Here is a 20958-nt window from a genome sequence, read left to right as displayed (position 1 = left end):
TATTGGTAGAGCAGTGATAGATGAGAGGCTGGGAGATATAAAGAACAAGACAGAGATCAATAAGATGTAATCGGTAGTGAGGCTGAGAGCAGATAGTAGCAAGGCCCTGAATGGCAAGGCTCTTCTGAAACTTATTTTGAAGGCTAAACCTCAACCTAGATAGAGCTTTGACAGTTTCCAGGTGAACACTTGTATGGACTATTATACATGCTGCCTTTAGTATATACATCTTTTATATATCTTTTATATATTTTTTTATATTTTTCATATTTACTAACCTGTTAAGGGTGTATGTTTTTAATTTTTTAAGCATTCTTCAACATTATTTAAGAACTTATTTTTTATATAGATTTTGTTATTAGTGTGTGCTTTATTGCATTTTCTAAGAGTGTGGCTCTTTAATTCTTTGATTGTGATTATTAATTGGAGTGGTGTTTTATGCTATATAAAGGATGATTTGTTTGTTGTTTATTCACATCTGAGGAAGGCAGTACTTGAACAGTGGAAGCGCTTATGTGTTTTTATACAATAAAATGTTTTAACCTGGCTCTGACATCATTTTGTGCTGCTCTTTTGCAGATTAGTGGACAAGTTCTGGAATGTCGTACATGAGCTGCAAGCCAATTAAAATGTTACATTCTGTCTCCTCTTTCCCACAGAGCATGTTTGAAGTGCTGACATCAGAAGCGTCCTACCTCAGATCACTTAATGTTCTGATTGATCACTTCATGAACTCCAAGGAGCTTGAAAACACCATCATTATCCGTGAGAAGAAGATCCTCTTTTCAAACATTTCCAAGGTCAAGGAGGTCAGCGAAAGGTACAACATGAAATAGTGTAACTAGCCTGTTTTTTACTGACCTGTTTCTCTCTTATGTACCACTTACTGTCGCCTTCAGAATGAACACTTCATTGCATAGACATTATTTAATAGTTTATTTAACTGAATAAATTAACTGGTTTGAGGATCCTTTTCAGCTGTAACTCGTGTCAGAAGTAGACATACACAGAATCTGTACAGTTTGATAAAAATGGCAACAACAGATAGTAGCAGACCTCTCAACTGCTCCTATTGTGGAGGTTTGTTCTTCTTTCGGCTTTTACCTGGTTAGGGGTCGTCACAGCACAACTCCGGTCCGCTAATGATTGTCAGTCGATTTTTTTTACGGTGCCAAAGTGCCAGCCCAATGCCCAACCGTTCTATTTTCTGGTCTAATTTAGGGTGTCCCATTTTGTAAGGGATGTCACTATTTCTTGGCTTGATTACCCTTCACACAATTTCTGAATCCCCCCGCATCACCTGCTATTTTGAAACTGTCTAGTACACAGAAAACCACACTGCATGACCAACATACTAGTGGAAACAATAATTTAAAGAAAGAGAACAGACATCTACTCCCTGTTTCAGAAGCAAAAATACATGATCTTGTGTGGTGGAGTTTTGTGATATAGTTCATTAAAGTCTACAGATTTTATGCTGTCTTTTTGATAATCTGCTTATATTTTTCCATCATATTTGCCGCACTGTGTTTCTTAAATGTGTTTCTGAGTAGTATCCCACATTCCTGCTGGAAGCTGGAAGAGTTATGTCCTATCTGGTATTCACGTTTTATGCTAATTAGAAGTCCAGATTTTTAGCTGGATGTTCCTATTTTTCAAGGGCCATTGTTCCTATTTTCAATGTCTGCAGGTTGAGAGCTATAGATAGTAGATCCCATTACAATATGAAATGAAATTGTAAGCAGAATGCAGTAAAATGATGTCATTTTCAACAAATTCTTTAGTATCATCAATGTTCAGCACTTTTCCTTTTTACCATAATTTGTCAGAAACATCTCCTTCTACTGGTATGACTGCATTTTAAACAATATGGGTCTCAGCTTCTTCCTGGAGGTTAAATTAGGAACACACATAGGCTGCACCCTCTCAGTTAAATCTTTTTGTGGAGCATAGATCCATTTATTTATGTGTGCCTAAGTAAAGTTAAGGAAGTCCATTCCTTTCAGCTTCCTGATCCTGCAGAAAACCTCAGGTTTTCTCTTCATGCTCCATCTTCAAAATGTATCATTGTCTGAAAGATTTCATTTGACTCCACAACCTTTTTCATTCTTTCCTTCATTTCTGTTTCTGACTTCTTCAAACAGCAGTTCATCCATTGTTTATTTAGTACTATTTCTATTTTTAACTCCTTTGATTTGCTCTTATTTTGTCTTCCAAAGTACCATTTAATTTAAATACTTCTGAGTGCATCTGATTTATTTTTTCCTCAAGTTTGCAGGAAGCCATCAGCCTTCAGGTTCTTCTCATCCACAACTTTTTTTAGTTGCCTTTTTGTCTGGTATTCAAACAGTGTATAGGATAGAATTGTAGTTAGTGTGCTTCTCAGTCATACACCATTTTATAAATCTCTACTCACCCCTCCCCCTTTCTAGAAGGGTACCACAATTAGTGTTTTCCATCCCATTGGCACTTCTTCACTAGCCAGTGATCTGTTAGGCATATCCATCTTGGAGTCTGCCAACACACTGGCTAGATTATGTAGGACTCTAGGTGACAGACATCTGGCCCATGTGCTTCATCCTCCCTTAGAGTAGCCAGTTCTCTCTAGTTCTCCTCACTCTGTAACTTGGTAGCTGTCCCCCTGTTCTCCAAATGTTGCCCTGCCTTTCCACTGTTCTCCTCAAGCTGCCCTGCCTCCCTCTTAGTATGGCAACCACCCCATAGTTTGTTTCTGCCAAGGCTGAAGCAGAATATTAATTATCTCTGCTGCCTTTTACAGCCTTTTATAATCTCCCTTGCACCACTTCACAGTCTGACCTATTCAGTCCCTCACTTCCTTCTTTTTCAGTATACTTTAAAAAAAATACTTCCCCTTTTTGATCCCCTATTGCTAACACCCTTTCATCTTTAAGTTTTGTTGCCATCAACAGCTTTGCTATTGTTCTGCTAGCCTCTTCATACTGTGGTTCCTCCATCTCCCCACCTCCCACTTCGCATCTCTTAGTAGACCCTATTTTTTTTTTTCCCTAATTGCCGGCCTCACATTCCGATCAAGCCACAATGGCCTTCTTTCCTTATTGCTTTTTCTCTTCCTTACATCCTTGTCCCTATCCCTGAGTACTCCATCAGTCCCTATTCTAACAGCTTGTCTACTCCATTGAGTTGCTTCCAGTCTTCTAACTCATTTTTGACCATTTTCCACAGTGCAGCCATACTCCACTCACTTTTCTGAGATCCCACACCATTGTCTTTCTCTGTCTTCTTACCCTTTCACCCATATTGTAAAGAATACAGTCATAAGATCAACAATGACTAGCAGTGCATTAACTTGCACATCTATGACACCATCTACATTGATTAGGACCATGGTGAGGATTCTGTTCTTTCTGTTCTTTCTAGTACATCTTTAATAGTTGGTTGAACCCCTCATGGCTTATGGCCTCAAATAAGTCCTGCACCCTTTCAATAATGCTGTCTAGAATCTCCCATTCTGCTCATGGAGGATTCATATCCCCCATAACAACTGTCCTCTTCCAGCTATCCTATACTCTTATTCTCTTCTTCCGTCTCTCATCCTGCTGTCACATTATGTTTGGTGAACAATGCACTGTATCAGTTGAACTTCCAAGATGGCTGCACATTGAGTAACAGCATAATTCTAGTCCTCCCAGTGGGAAAACAGAAACTCAGCAAAGAAGGCCAGTAGACTTTTGTTTATAGGTAAATTTCAGCAACTGCCTAGTAATTGTACTGCCTGGATATCAGAAAAAAAAGAAATACAGAGGACCTGGAAAAAATCAGCTACCAAAAGTAAGGAAGAAACATTGACTGGGGAAAGTTCTGCAGCTGTTCAGCAAAAAGCAATGCAATCTCCAGACATGAATTCCAGGAACCTACAGGAAGAAACAAGACAACTACACACATAACTGATTAAAATAAATGAAACACTGATAGAGTATATCAACAGAAACTGCAAAAGGTTGGAAAAATGGAAGTAGCTTTAAACAGATATTCAGATCAGGTAGTAAAGCTGCAAAACTCAGAGGTTGAAATGAAGAAAAGGCTAGCTGAATATGAGACTGCTCAGAAAATCATAGAATTAGAGGACAGAACACATAGGGAAAACTTGAGATTTTCAGCTATACCAGAGAAGCTGGAAGGAACAGACTGCATTAATTTTATGAAAGCACAAACAAGCACCTGGACTGATATTCCACAGCAGGAGTTGGCAGCTGAAAATGCACATCATGTGTATGCTTTAAACCTGGCTATGTGAAAGCAACCTAAACCTTTAATAGTAAAGATGCAACCCTACCAGCAGAAGGAGTTAATTCTGACAAAACTGTGGCATAAGGACAAAGTACTAAAAGTGGGACACAGCAGAGTGTTTCTGGAGAACCAGGCACAAGAGGAGCAAATTTATTCTACTATTCAGGGAATGTCGAGATGCAGGTGTGAGATTCAAACTGTTGTACCCAGCTGTCTTTAAGGTAGTCTTCCCTGGAGGGACAAAATCATTTTTTAATGAAGTACATGCTAAGGAGAAAATACAAAAGTTTGTCAAAACAAAAAATAAGCTGTGAAACAGAAGGAGATTCTGTTTCTTGTTCTTCTACTAATAAAGAACACAGAGAGACTGTACCTTTCAAACCTTATCCAATGTTTCAACAAAAATGCTAGAGAGAAGGAAGGGTGCACAAGAGTTGGCTAGAATAATTGAAAGTACATTGGAAATGAAGCAGAGACAAGATCTGGGAGATGGAGATTAACAGAAGTAAAACCAATAAGTTAATGTGGGTTTACAATGCAATAAGTATATTTGGGAAATATGACAAGAAAATCTGGAGATATTGGACTTTTTCAGAATTTATTGGACTTGTGGGAGATTCTAAAGCATATGCCCTACCATATGCCTGTCATTAATGTTTGGAAAAGTGCTTTGGGGAGGGGAAGAGGAGGGAGAAACTTAATTGTAAGTAAAGATTTTTTTCTTAAATAGTACTATTTTTGTGGTGTGTGGTTTTCTTTACATGCTATAAAGTAAAGTTTTCTCAGATATTTTAAGTGTAATATGGATTGTAATCAGATGCTACAGTTTTGTTTTCTTTCTCTCTTCTCTCTTTCTTTTTGTTCAGTTTTAAGAAATGTCGACTCTGCAATGTAAAAGAAAAAGCCTGGTTAAAAAAGCATGACAAGAGAAAAAACAATGTGCTTTTTTCTCATACTTGCATAGTGGAATGACTGGATTAAGGACCTTAGATTGATTTGGTAACAGGTTTTAAGAGAGAGCAAGTAATGAAAAAGAATGTGGAATGTTATGAGGCTTTTTTCTAGCAAATGCATGTTTGATTAGTGGCAATTCTGCAGCTGGTCTTTATGTTTCCATGGAAACAATTTGATAAAGATAAACTGGCTGTCTGGTTCTCATGTCTCCATGGAGACAATCTAATAAAGAGAAGCTGACTACAGTCGGGTGGAGAGTGATTGGCTAAGAAAAAAAAAGAAAAGAGAAATCCACTAGGACGTGATGTTCTCTGAAAGCATTCAGACAAAAGACAAAACCAATTAGCACTTAGTAGAAGCAATGACTACACCATCCATGTGTTTTTTTTTTGTTTTGTTTTGTTTTTTTGTTTGAGGTCTTTCAGTAAAACAAAAAGTTCTGTAAGATGTGACATAGACTCAAATGGATATGACAAGAAACAGATGAATAAAAGTTCAACCCACCAAAAAGTGTATGCATGTAACACAAAAAACAGAAAAGCTGGATCTAGACATTTAACAAAAAAGGTATTATACATAAAATGTGGGAATAATAACTTTTTAATGCAATGATGCTTTCTCTAATATCTTTATATGTCAACGTTCTCACAGATAAGTACAAAAAGAAAGTAGCGACCTACACTAAAAATGTAGAGTACAAATAACTATGTTACAGGACACATACTTAGAAAGAACTCAACATGTGAATTTGACAAAGAAAGGTTTTCAAGATGGTTATTCAGCAGAGTATCTGGGGCAAAGGAAAAGAGGAATACTTATATTAATTGCAAGAGGAGCTCCAATAGTGATAGAAGAGGATAACAAAGAGAATAATGGCAGGTTTCTAGTGCTAAGGAGCTAGTGGCGAGGCAAGAAGATTACAATGGCATGTATTTATAGTCTACCTAAAACTGCTATAATGGAGCTTAAGAAAATTAAGAAACAAATAATCAGTTTTCAGCAAGGATTATTATTTATAGGTAGGGACTCAAATGTGATTTCCAGCAGTGAAGATATGTCTGGGGAGCCCAGAAGGGAAAGTATAACAAAGGAGGGTAGATTTTTGAAGAAGAAATGTATTAAAATATTTGACATGGAAGATGTGAATTCAGTAATAGGAGTTCAGAGTGAATTTGCATATTATTCCCCAAGGTATAAAAACTGAGCAAGGCTAGACAGAATTTACATTTCATAAGAACATGTGCATTAAATTGAAGGTTTTGATATGCACCCACTAACTATTTCAGATCATGTGCCAATAATAACTACATGAAAGGCACAAGGAACAGATGGTAGTTTGGAAGCTAGGAGGGAAAAAAACTGATAAAAATCAGGAAGGTTTTGCTTAACAGTATTTTAAGAAGAGGAGAAGTAGCAACATCCTGCAAGAAAGCATGGTAGCTGTAATACCTAAAGAGGGTAAAGATCCATCAGATCCAGCTTCATACAGCCAGGCCCGTTTTAATACTAAACCATGATTATAAAGTGCTCATGTCTATAATGGCTAAAAGAATGACAAAAGTAATGCCAAAATTGATAGACATGGATCAATGTGGTTTTTGCAGAGGGAAGACAAATATCTGATGACATTAACAGAACACTGATGATCCAGAGGGAAACAGAGTGTAAGAAAATACGATTGTTGTTGGTGAGTGTTGATGCAGAGAGAGCATTTGACAGAATAAGCTGGGACTTTATGAGCAGGGTAATGGAAGTATTTACATTTCCTGAAAAAAATATATAAGGTTGATTAGAAAGATGTATGAGAGATCGGAGGTGAACATTAAAGTGGGTAGGGTCCTTTTTGATAATTTCTGCTTGAGCAGAAGAACCATACAGGGGTGTCCTCTTTCCCCATTGTTATTTGCATTATATTTAGAACCACTGGCAAAGAAAATAAGGGACTCAGAAATTCAAGGACATAATTCATATGGTAGTCAATAAAAGCTGGCCCTATTTGCAGATGATAGTATTTTATATGTGACAAGACCAAAATGAGACATTACAGTGTTGTGGAACATTTTGTGACAGTTTCAAATCTTTTCGGAATACAAAATTAATGAAGCTAACACAAAGGCAATAGCAGTAAATTATGTGCCCACACATGAATTGGTTCAGTAATATCCTTATTTATGGCACATGGTAAAATTAAATATCTAGGAGTATGGATTAACAATTATTCTGGTGTGGCAGCTAAGGATAGGTGGGAAGAGACTAAATAAAAGATAATAAAAAAACTGAGAAAATGGAAGCTTTGTTATATGGATATGTTTTTAGCCCCTTTAGACTTATACACAGGTCAGGCATATTTTTATCAACCAGAGAAGAAGCTGTGGATAGCAATTAAAAAGAGCTCAATGACTTTATCTGGGAGGAAAAGATGGCAAGAGTCAAGTAGGATAAGCTGATTTTTCTAGTGGATCAGGGTGGATTGGGATTACCCAATTTGAATAGGAATTTCAGAGCTATGCAGTTGGATCCTGTACATAACACAAGCAGAAAACTATAATTCAAAGTGGAAAGGGATGATGTTGAAACAAGGGGAAAGCTCAAGAAATCAGGAGAGACTGGAATTTTGGATGCAGGCCTTTAAAGAGAATAACAACAATCATACAGAATATTATATCCATAAAGTAGCAGAAAGTATTCTAACAACTAAGCCAACATTGGAATGGAGAAAAGAGATTCTGCCGGTAGAGATAACTGCAATTAGGGATACAGACAATAGACTAGAGGGAGCTGGAATTTATTGGAGAAAACTGACAAAGGAGCCAAGGTGTTGGGAGCAAATAACTAGAGAGGGGAAGATGATAGAATTGGAAGATGCCAAGAATTTATCTGGACTGCAGGTTAGAGACTGCCTTCTCTATCAAGGACTGATATCAGAGTATAGGCAAAGAAAAAGAGAAAGAAATGGGGGAGTATCCTAAACGAAAGACCCGCTCTGGCAGAGTTGTTAGTAGAATGTACAACAGAAGTTGCCATTAAAAAGAATAATCAGTAGATTTAGCATATAAAATATTGCATGAGAACTATAAGAATCAATTACAGAAGTTTAGAAAGGATTGGGAATAGAGATTAGATAAGATATTCACAAAGAAACAATGGGAGGATATATGTACGTCTCTCAAATATGCAACAAAATCTAGAAGATTTAGGATTTTTGCTTGCAAATATTTAAATAGATAGTTTTATACCCCAAGTAGATTACAGATAATTTTTTCCTCAGGTAGGTAGTAAATATCGGAAATGTGACGGAAAGAAAGAGGTAACTGGGAACATATTTTCTGGGAGTGCAGTGAGTTGGCGGACTTTAAGTATTCCCTATGGGATGCACTGTTGTAGATGCTGGGTGGGCAGATTGGTGTGATGAGGGAGATGATTTTTCTGAGCTATGATACAGAACCAGAACTACCTAAACATGGTATAAGGCCTTGCTGTCTCTAATTATGGTGGCTGCCAAAAAAGCAATTACTAGAAAAAAGGAAATCAAAGTCTAAATTGACTATATTAGAAGCAGGGAACATAGTAACAGAAATAAAACAACTAGAACTGAGATCTGTAGAAAAAGGTAGGAGCAAACTACATAGGAAAAATGGGAATTCTGGGAAGAATACATACAGGGGAGGAATGAGGTTCAAAAGAAGGCAGGACTTAAATGAGCTATGTAATGTCTGACTGAAAATGATTCGGTAGATTATGAGTGAGTGCTGTATAATGTTTGCAACTGGCAGTGTGTCAGTATGGTTTGTGATGTAAAATGCTTGCAACTAGGATTGTGTCGGTGTGGTTTGTTTTCATTTATATAAATGCATGATTGCTTATGTCATAAGTGATGGTTTAATAAAGATGTTTCTTGTTTAAAAAAACATGGGCAGAAAATGAATTAATTTATGTAATGTTGCATAGGTTATATGATATATAGCAGTATATGTGAAGCATGTTTGTTAATTTTAACTTGTTAATACAGTTTGGTTGCTATTATATAAATGTGAATGTGCCTATGTCACAAGTCATAATTCAATGAAGGTGTTTAAAAAACAACACACACACTGTATCAGTCCTCCAGCTGTCCCACCTGTCCTCTACATTAATTGTCTGGGCATTTAACCTACCTTGTAATCCTGGCTGTACCCTTGCCCAGTTTGTGTTCTGATGTTCTCCTTGATCTTTCTGACCACACATCTGATGCCCTTCTTTGTGCAGATTATTATTCCACCCACATTTTCCATTTTCTGTCATTCTTGAATAACCTGTATTTAGACCCTTTATGTCCCATCCCTTATGTAATTTGTTCATGGTTTGTTACTAGAAATGTCATCCCTCCCTTTCTATTTCACTCTTTGCAGCACCCCATCTTCCTACCCAGAATCCTTCACTGCAGGGTAAGACTACCCTTCCACTGCCTGAGTCACCCTTGTTTGCTCCTCTCCTGTTTTCTCCAACTGTTTTTCCTTCTATGTAAATACCTATCCCCTGTTCTGCTTCTGTCACCCTGCCTTCTCCCTTTTGTATTAGTTTAAGGGAATGAGTGCCAGAATGTACATTTCCATCCCAAAGCTGAGCACAACTGTCATTTTTGGGATAAGATGAAGTCTGTGCCTTCCACAGATCTCCTCTCCCCTCCTGCCTGTCCTAAGCCTTTGACTCCCATCTTCTGCCACAGCCAATCATTGTACTCCCATAATCCTTTCTTTAAACCCTCTCCTGACATCTCCCTGACTCCTCCCTGGCCATGCTTACTTCACTGTCAGGTATTTCCATTGACAGGCCATTGTTAAGTATATGCTTCACATCTTGTACACACTCCTTCTCCTTGGTGATCACTTTACCCACCTTTTCCCAAATTGTACTCAGTCTAATCACTCACTGAAATCAGTTTCACTCAAATCTGATCTCAACTTTTTCACCTGCTTAGGCTCCTTATCCCTTTTGTGATTGATTTTCCAGTCACCATAATCCTCTTCTCTTTTCTCACCCTAGCTTGCCCCACATCTCCTTTGCATCTTGCCCCATGCCTCTAAACCTTCAATCTGTTTCTCTTTTTCCACCATAGCTCACCTCTCCTTTGCATCTTGCCCCACACCTCTAAACCTTCAATCTGTTTCTCTTTTTCCACTATAGCTCACCTCTCCTTTGCATCTTGCCCCATGCCTCTAAACCTTCAATCTGTTTCTCTTTTTCCACCATAGCTCACCTCTCCTTTGCATCTGGCCCCATGCCTCTAAACCTTCAATCTGTTTCTCTTTTTCCACCATAGCTCACCTCTCCTTTGCTTCTTGCCCTCTGCCTCTAACCCTCCTATTTATTTTACTTTTCCCACCCTGGCTCGCCTCTCCTCTTCTTTGCTTCTTGCCCTGTGCCTCTAACTCTCCAATCTGTCGCTCTTTTCTTGCCCTAGCTCACCTCTCCTCTTTTTGCTTCTTTCCCTCTGCCTCTAACCCTCATATTTATGTATCTTTTCCCACCCTGGCTCACCGCTTCTCTCCTTTGCTTCTTGCCCCATGCCTCTAACCCTCTTATCTGTAACGTTTCCACATCCACTGCCACCAGTCTTAGTCCTTCTTGCTGGTTCTGCTGTCTGTTCCTGTGATTCTCTTCCACATCCTACTTGCAATCTGTACCAACTCCTCTGTCTCGTGTCCCTTGTCTCTTCCATCTGGCTGAATGCCCATCCTACCCACCTACCTCCAGCTCACCTTGTGGGCTTTGGCCTTGCCTGGCTACCTCTGTTTCTGTCTCTTTCTTATCACTTTTTATAGATTCACATTTTCCTTCCATAACTTTTTCCTTTATCTTTATTTTCCCTTTAATGACTGCACTTCCCACTTTCTGCCTTCTATGTACCAACCCACTTGCGTGTACTCTCCCGACAACTTCTGCTAATGTTGTCTTATTCTAGGCAATTCCCAAATTTTCATACCCAATTTTGTCTGCAAGCCTTCTGTTGCCCACTCTTCACTGGTTTCACTCTATCCTTTGTACAGAAATGTGTTTCATGTGACCATATTACCCTTTCATGTGTATGTACTTAAAACTGGTCTGGTACTATAGTCATGTGAGAGAGTTCTCAGACAATGGCATGCAACTGTATGGTCACTCAGATATTTATTTACTAATATGTTCTTAGTTCATGGCCTGTGGACACAAACTGTCATTGCATATAAACTCATGGGACAGGCTGGAGGGAGGTGGAGTTCAAAGCATTTCTTAGGTATCTGCTCATCATCATCTGTTTGTTAGATACCTTTATTTTATCTACAACTGTCGTTTCCTTTGTGTCAGGATTCCTGTGTGTATGGCATTGACTTTAATGCACAGGAGAGCTCATTTTGTATTTTTCTTGTTGGATGGAGCTAGCTCCAGAGTGTAAGAGGATAAAGCCAGGACTATGATGAAGGTGATGTAAACTGGACTAGTAGCTCAGGTGCCTGTAGGAGCTGGTTGGGGGGTGGGGTGAAGTGAGCGACCATTGCTAGCTTACCCATCCAGGGGAGAGGGAGGCAGCTGTGTCTTGTCACAAGTGTGGCACCTACTGGGAGCACTAGGTATTATCCAGTGGAGTCCATCCCAGTTAAATCCATGCTGTTATGGTGCTTAGCACCAGAGAAGCTGAGGATAATTCAGCAAGTGGATGGACACTTCCCCTTGCAGGAGAGCAGTAGTAGATTTGGGGGAGTTGCAAATGGGAGTGGGTGCTTCCATCAGTCCGGAATACTGACCACCTGACTTCAATAAGGGAACTGAAGGGCTGATAGATTTTAGGGAGAGACCGAATGGACCATAGCTCTCTCCCCCAGCCTTAGAAAACCTGCCTGCTGTGTCTCTGGAATGAATGGGCCTAGTGTGGGGTCAGTAGTAGAGCCACTCTGCAATGAACCTGGAGATGATGCATAAAAACAAAAAAAATTTATGTTAGATGGATAAACAGTTCCACTGCTTGTTTGTGCTGACATCATGGTTGACAGACGTGTGTATTCATCTCCATTTCTCTCCTGGTGAGTTGTTGAGTCTTTCACTCTTCGTTGCATTAGCATATTTAGAGTCATAATATTTTCCATCCTTAATTTTGACTTACTTAGTGGAGAGTCAAGTTATGGACAGTGTTTTGCATAACCTTCTCTGATGGCACTAAAAGTAGGTTCTTGGAACTTAAATGGACTTATTAACACTATAAAGTATAGCAAATATTTTCTTTGTTGCTTTTTTTCTTCAGAAGGGCCACCTTAGACCTGCTAAGCATGCAAAGCTCTCTCACCTGGCTTGTAGGCTTTTGGCCCTGGCCCATTCTTTTGTTGTTCCCTTAAAGATGGGATGGGTAGTGGGGTAGCCATTATGATTATGTCACCAGTTAGTAGCAGTGGCGGCTGGTGACTTCAAATCAAAGGGGGGCTGCAGGAGACAGCTGAATGGGTGGGGTCAATGGGAAGGGGTGCAGCCAACTAGAAAGGGGAGGAGCTATGCTCAAAACCACAAAAACTAACTAAATGCACTGCCCTGGGTGCCAAACCTTCATTATGAGAGTCCAATCAAGACAAAATGAAGTGTAGAAGAATAAAAATACTTCAATGCATTGGCTGCATGACAGCTTACTTAATATCTAGATGGAAACAAAAAGGTTGTGAGACATGAAAAAATAAATTACTTTTTAAATGCATTACTGGAATGCCAATCAAAATCAAGTATAAGAAAAACAAGCAGCACTCAACTCAAACCACTTCTTGCACTGCAGTTCTAATTATAATTTATATTCAGCTTTATTAAAGTACCAAGTAACATGCTGAAATCAGAAATCTCTGATGCCCCCACTTGTAAAAATGTTTCTTATCCAAAAAAAGACCTGCTGCCTGACAACTATCTACTTGTTTCATGGGAAAAACATGATCAAAATAAAAAATGAAAAGCAAACAAGAAATAAGCTCAAGATACATAGCTTAAAGGATTACTGTAAAAGCAATGTACCACACATGATAGATTGGCATTCTGTTTGGTTTACGGGTAAAGCCTCAAAGATGATTGCAAGTCTCCAACAAATGTAATGAGCTTCTTAAAATAATGTAATCCTGTCCTTTATTACAAATACTGTCATATCCATTTCAATACCCAAGGCTTATACATTATCTAGTTAAGTATTCTCTACATGGCAACAACAGAAAGGCTTTCAATGTTGGCAGTTCTTTAACAGTATGCTTATTAAAGCTTACTTGCATCTTACAATCTCAGCCAAGCTTACCTGATGGTCATTAAAGTATTGCTACTTAAACACAGAGCAACAGGCACTTTGAGTAATAAGCATAAATCAACAGTACAAAATATATGACAGAAACCAGACCATTCTTCAAAAATTAAGGACTGATGAAAAGCCACTCTAGTACTTGTGTCTACCTTGGATGGGGGGATACTCTGCACATTTACACTGCATAACTACTCCTTGTCTTGCTTCAACACATCCAGAGTCACTACATGGGGGAGTGGGGTGCAACAAGTATGCCACAATTTGAAATTTCTCTGGCTGACTGTGATGGCCATGAAACATTTGTCATACCTCTCACCCTCAGAGCAAGAAATCTGGACAAAGCCATAAATAGAAGTGGGACAAAGGCCCAAAAATAAGGACAATTTTTAAATATTGCTCTTATAAACTTAGAAAGATAATAGAATAGGTCTTGCATTAGTATGAATTTTCTGAATGGTATGAAATCTGAAACTCAAATGTCTGTCATTATTTTCTAACTTCAGTCTTTAATGATTTGCCACTAATTTGCCAAAAAACACAATTTTATGAAAAATGGACCAAAATGTGATGTAAAAATATAAAATAGCCACACAATACAGCTGGGAACCTGTCAAAGAAGGGACACTTTAATATTAGTACTGCTAACTTGAGCAGCTGACAAAATAAAAGAATCTACATGCATTTCTGAAATAAAAGTAATTTATAACTCTGATTATTACAGTTATATTTCTTAATTGTAAACCCTCCATATTTTCTTCCAAAATTGCTATTTTGCGGAGGGATTATTAGGGGGAAGAGCAACATTATGAGCCAAAATCAGGGACAGTTGAGAGGTTTGGCTATGCCTAATTCTATAAAGCAATTTATTTCCATGTACCTCTCAACCTGTTAATGCATTAAATCTGGACAAGGCCAAATATATTGGGGGAACATATAAACAGTACTAAAATTGCTCTTGTATAAACTGAGACAGTTGATAGAACAACAGGTCTTACTTTAGCATGCATTTTTCTGAAGGTTATGAAGTCTGAAACTCGGTGTGTCATTATTTAGTGACTTAATATGATTTGCCAGAAAACCACAAATTTTATGAGGAACAAACCGAAAATAAGAAGCAAAAACCTATTCATTGTTTGAAAATCTGGACAGTTGGGAGGTATAGTTCAGCTGGGGCTGTCTTTAAGTTTGCCGCCCTTCCCCTTCACAAAATCATGGTCGAATGGAGCCTCCCCCTGAAGTCATTCCAATGATCCATTACTTGGCTATTTCACTCCATTTACCATAAACACTAATGTGCATACTGATTTACTTCTATGATGATTTGGACTTCATTTGAAAGTTTTATTTTGCATTTTACAGCACAAACACTAAGACATCTGCTAAACAAACTTAGCATTAAAACTTCATTGAAACAGCATTGAAACCCGCATTCAAAGAAAATACATTTTACCAGTGGCAGATAAAGATTAATTCTGGGCTGTTTTCAAATCATAGGCCCCTTGCATATGAAACATACATGTTCTCTTTGGTACACCTTCCTATTGTTTTGAACATTTTTCCAGTAAACAATGAAACAAAACGCATGCACCAATAATGACAAAACTGCCCAATTCAGAACATCTTTCCAGTAAACAATGAAACAAAATGCATGCACCCATAATGACAAAACTGCCCAGTTCAGAACATTTCCATCATAAAAGTCTACTCAAACTTCTACAGTCCACCATTATCAGTAAATATGCACAATTCTACAGTCCACCATTATCAGTAAATATGCACAATTCTACAGTCCACCATTATCAGTAAATATGCACAATTCTACAGTCCACCATTATCAGTAAATATGCACAATCTCTGAAGAAGTATGATAAGCTAGTAATATTGCAATAGGAAATGGATGGCAAACTGATAACAGGCTCATAGTTAGTATCTTAAGTTTTTCAGTATGGCAGCATCCACCCCTTTTGGGAGTAGACAATTCTACAGTCCACCATTATCAGTAAATATGCACAATTCTACAGTCCACCATTATCAGTAAATATGCACAATCTCTGAAGAAGTATGATAAGCTAGTAATATTGCAATAGGAAATGGATGGCAAACTGATAACAGGCTCATAGTTAGTATCTTAACTTTTTCAGTACGGCAGCATCCACCCCTTTTGGGAGTAGAACCAACAACCTTCTTCATCAAGAACAAGTATACAACCTGTTGTGCTATTAACAATGCAAGCTGACTTAGCATAAGTAGCACTAAACTTCTTTTCCCCTGCATCTCTCAGCTCCTTGTAACATCTACTCAATTTTCAACTGCATCTCAACTTCGCAACACAAGAAATCTGGAAATAGCCACATTTATTTGGGGGGGGGGGTCAAAAGCCCAAAAACCAGGGACAAATTAAACATTGCTTGTATAATCTTGGAAAGTTGCTAGAATAAAATGCTGTGTTACCACCATACATTTTACTGCCAAGGCCTCTGTGCAAAACAGTCAGAGCAACATACCATTACGCCAAATCAGCTGCTTTGTGAAAGAGAGGAAGACTGAAACTTAAATGGCTATCATTTAATTAATTCAGTTCTCACCATAGCTGTCAACCTCTTAGCACAAAACACCTGGACAAACCCAGTAATGAGGGAATACAGCCCTCAGACATATTCAGTGAGTTCAGTTCTTGCCATAGCTGCCAACCTTAGCACAAAAAACCTGGACAAAGCCAATAATGGGGTAATACAGTCCAAAAAATAAGGACAAATTTCAAATATTAATCTTATAAACTTAGAAAATTGCTAGAATAAAAGGTTGCGTTACTATGTATTTTCTGAAGAATATGAAGTCTGAAATTCAAATGCCTGTCAGTTTTACTTCTGACGGAACAAAAACAATTTTCAGCAGAGGCCCAGGGAGAAATACTGCAGACACATGTCTTTGTAAAATGGCAGGACACCAGAGCAAATCCACACAAACACAGGGATGAGGTGCAGACTCCACACAGAAGGCACCCCAGCCAAGAATCAAACCAGAAAACCTATAGCTGTAAGGTAACAGTGCTACCACTGCACCATCAAATATGCAAGGAATTAAACATTCAGAAACCTGAAGTCTGAAATTCAAATGCCTGTCAATTTTATTTAACATTTGTTAATCAGGACAGTCTGACTTGGAACAAAAAAAACAATTTTCAGCAGAGGCCCAGGAAGAAATAATGCAGATATGTCTTTGTAACATGGGAAGACACAAAAGCAAACCCACACAAACACAGGGCAAGGACGCAGACCCCACACAGAAGACACCCCAGCAAGAATCAAACCTGAGAACTTGTAGTTGTGAGACAACAATGCTACCACTGCACCATCAAATATCAAGCATTGCAACATTTAGAAAGCACAGATATTATGAGGAACAGATCAGATCAAATATGAGGCAAAAATCTGCAATTTTTTTACAAACGGTGGTGGGTAGGGAATTCAGGCCCTTAACACTTGCATACAAGGTACAGGGTTCAAGCCTGAGGTATTCCCTGCCACACCACCAGGAGTTTGTTCTAGCCACCAGTATATAGCAACTGGGGCATTTCACACACACACACACACACACACATATTTGCATATGTGTGCAAAGTAATATTGGTCAATTTTTAATTAGTGTTCATAACATTGTCTTGAAAAGTACAGTGCACAGTAGGCAGGGGGTGGTGTGCAGTCCTTGAAAGCTTGGGCTCATAACTCTGAACTGCAGCCCTATTATGTAAAGTTTCCTTGAACTTGACAGGTTTTGTCAGCTGTGCATATACACTATACCTTCTTAGGTCCATTCATCATCACATATTATTCGGTTCCATTGGGGTATATTTAAAATCTGCACCATCAAACATAAATTAGCAGCAGTGACATTAGCTCCTGCCTGTCATAGTACTTTTGAACAAATGGTTTCACACAATTAGTATTTGGTCTGTTATATTTCATGAAAACAGCATGTATTAGAGTGACTATAAAAGATAGTTTTCTTCCTAAAGGCTTGTCCCAAAAAGTAAATGGATGTGTTTATACATCAAAAAGAAAAAAATGAAGCAGTTGAAATCATTTTCCAGTTGTTTTTTGCTTGACTTCTGACATTTTACAACATGAGCCTTCATTTCTATTGGTTTGCAACTGACAGTAAGTCTACTTTAAAATACACATAACATGAGCTTAGATTTAAGTAGAACTGTTCATTTAGATAACAATCAGAGGCATATTTTCAGTATAATATTGGTCACATTGTTTTAGATCCATTATAAATATTCAGTTCTAACAAATCAGTGAGTGATGTTATACTTCCAGTAAATCTTTGGAATGTACCAACAAAAATACTAGTCAGACTGTTCAGAAGGTGTCCTAATATTATTCTATATCAAGGTGCCAATATGCCTGGCCTGACAAACACTTTAAAATATTTACATCCATCTATGTTCTTTTGCATAACATAGTTTGCTGCATACTTGCCACTGACAGCTTTATAGAGACAAAGACAAATGACCACGGCTGGAGTCATAAATGCCAGCTCTTGGAGCTTTAATTACAGGAGTGGTATAGCCTATGAGTATACTGCCTCACATGAAAAACTGAAATGAAGCGGTGTGTTCCTTTCTTTTGTGGGTCTAGGTAGGACCTGGTCATTTTATAGCACTTTCTGTAGAAAATAGAGCAATTTTCCTGTTGTGATGCTTGAGTATGAATTATTATTTGTGAGCATTTGAAGTGCCTTGAAACATAGTCACATTAAAGGTGTGAAAAAAGCACTGCTGCTGAAAGCTGCAAATGAAGGGAGTGTTACAGCGGAAAGCATAACACCTGCAATTTGTAACCAGCAAAAGTCTAGGCAGATCTTTTCACTGCAAATTGAAAGAACAGCACCGCACATTCCTACTGAATGGAGCTATTCAGTAACTACTGCAAAGTGAGACAAATGATTTACTTCTTTAAAATGCATAAATAAGAAAAGGTTTTATCTGTAGAAATCTTATAAATCATCATGGTTTCACTGCTATTCATGGAAGCCAAAGTTTTCTTGATTTTCCCTTTAATCACACACACACACACACAACTCCCCCACACACACACACACACACCTTACTTGGAGCGATCCCTTCGTGCCATTAAATCCATACCTGCCCGCGCATCCCATCCGTTGGAGAATCAAATCCACCACGCGAGATGTTCTTCCCCCGACGAGACTCCAGCCTGCTGACATTGCAGTCCGAGTTCCATCCATTTCCAGCGACAGTCTATGCAGTTCCAACTGCATAGACTTCTGGGATGTCTGTTCTTAAGTGTTTCCTAATCCGGACTGCTGCTGAGACAGTCTGCGCATGCTCCAGACTGTCTCAGCAGCAGTCTGGACTAGTGCACATGCGCAAAAGTCCGCAATTTTTTTATTTTTATTTTTTATCTTTATTTTCTTTTTTTCTTTTTTATTTTTTTACAGCTGGGGGGGCTGCAGTCCGGCAGTCCAATAGCACGGGCCACCCCTGGTTAGTAGTGAGGCTTCTGGACTCCCTGGATGCACAAGGAGGCATCTTCAGAGTGGTGAAGGAATATGGTGGAATCATTTGCTGCAAGTCATCTTTGTCTGTACTCCAGGCTTCTTCACGTACATATGAGAACCCAATTTAATGGAATAATAGGTTTAACTCAGAGAGATATTTTGTTGTCTAGAGGTATTAATTTCATTTTGTCTCCTGCAGACTCATCCATAAGTGCAAACAGAGAAGTCATGCCTCTGGGTAACTAATGTTAATAATCTTCTAAGAGTGTACACTTAGTGCGTTTAGGGTAATCCCACAGTGGCAACATGGGTAGAGTTTACTCAGTTTTTAGTACGTTTTATACATCTGACAAACTGAATAGAATAGTTTTTTTGTTTGTTTTTTCATTTTTAGATCATGGTTCATAGTTTCAGATCACCACATCTCAAAAGTCCAGCAGTTCTTTATTAACCTGGGAGTTGATTCCAGATTCACAGCCAATCATCTGTAAGATTTGCAGATGGCATCCTCAAGGGTGGCTGAAGTATCAGATAGATGAATTTGTAAATACTCATTGCTGACTCTCTTCAATTTTGCTTTAAGTGGGATGTCATTAAGGATTTTTTGTATAACAAGTTTAAGTCACAGCCCACTTCTTTTGATGGGTTTGGGAATAGGACTGTAATGCAGTTACAGTGTGACTCTTCATCTCTGATCTCTACCTGATGCAGCACAAGGAAAAAGTATAAGCAGATTTGAGGATTTTTAAAGGAATGTACCGCAAAACATTTACTTTTTAGCTCAGCTGGGGCCAACCATTTGTAGTGTTTAGTGATCATTTAGATGCAGGAGAAGCCTCATCAAATTGTTGCTCTGTGGGGGACCCCTACTAGGCCCATTCCTTTCTGCATCTGTGACAGCAAGATCCCAAGGTCTGTTGTTTCCTTCTGTATCCCCTCTGCGCTCCTCAACTTAAGTTGAGGAGCAAAACAAAGCTTTTCTGATTTTAACTGTAACAAACTGCTTGCTACAAGTACAAATGTTGACTGTAGTAAACAGTGTTTTACTACAATTGTCATACCATTCACAAGGTACAGTATCAACATTGATTTCTGAATATTGGCACTGTAATAAAGCCCCCATCGGTAACTGCCAATTTATCCCCTATCACTTTACACTTGAGGTGACTGCCTCCTTCTTCCTAACTGTATTACACTTCTCTATCAGATGAGATACTGTGGAGAAAGTTGGGAAGGGACAGAGGACGCAGCCAAAGGCTGTCAGAGGAGTACATCTAAGTGCTATATCACAGAGTAAGATGAAGGAAAAAAGTAACAGAGAGACCCATGAAAGAGAGTACAAGGAGAGGGAAGGGGAGGTGGGGGGACATGTGCAAATAGTGTGAAGGGGGGATGTGCAGATAGCAGCGTAAAGGGTGGACATGCAAATAGTGTGAAGGGGGACATGTGCAACTAGCAGTGTAAAGGGGGGACATGTGCAGATAGCAGTGTGAAGGGGGGATATGTGCATATAGTGTGAATGGGGGATGTGTGTAGAAAATAGTGGAAAGGAGGGACATGTGCAGATATTGTAAATGGGGAGACGTGCAGATGATAACAGTGTAAGGGGGGGACATGTGCAGATAGAGTGTGAAGGGGAACATGTTCAAATAGCAATATAAAGGGGGGACATGTGCAGACAGCAATGTAAAGGGGGGACATGTGCAGATAGCAGTGTGAAGGAGGACGTTCAGATAGTGGAAAGGGGGGATGTGCAGATAACAGTGTGAAGGGGGACATGCAGATAGTACAGATAGCAATGTAAAGGGGGACATGTGCAGATAGCAGTGTGAAGGGGACATGTGCAGATAACAGTAGAAAGGGGGTACATGTGCAGATGATAGCAGTGTGAAGGGGAGACGTGCAGATGGCAGTGTGAAGGGGACATGTGCAAA

The 20958-nt window shown here is 38.8% G+C and overlaps 1 protein-coding gene across 6 annotated transcripts in view; it reads left to right on the top strand.

The window, feature by feature from the left end:
- ARHGEF15 (Rho guanine nucleotide exchange factor 15) overlaps positions 1 to 20958 on the top strand; it is an 879095-nt gene that overhangs the window by 645544 nt on the left and 212593 nt on the right. For all 6 annotated transcript variants that reach the window (XM_044077316.1, XM_044077320.1, XM_044077317.1 and 3 more), the window contains one exon: positions 660 to 820. In XM_044077316.1, coding sequence (XP_043933251.1) covers positions 660 to 820 — 161 coding nt within the window. The remainder of the gene's footprint in view (positions 1 to 659; positions 821 to 20958) is intronic.

This window comes from Protopterus annectens, chromosome 7.part0 (genome assembly GCF_019279795.1).
Source record: "Protopterus annectens isolate FY-2018-M chromosome 7.part0, PAN1.0, whole genome shotgun sequence".
NCBI lineage: Eukaryota > Metazoa > Chordata > Ceratodontiformes > Protopteridae > Protopterus > Protopterus annectens.
Note: the sequence above shows the minus strand (reverse complement) of the source record. Positions and strands in the feature narration are given on the sequence as shown.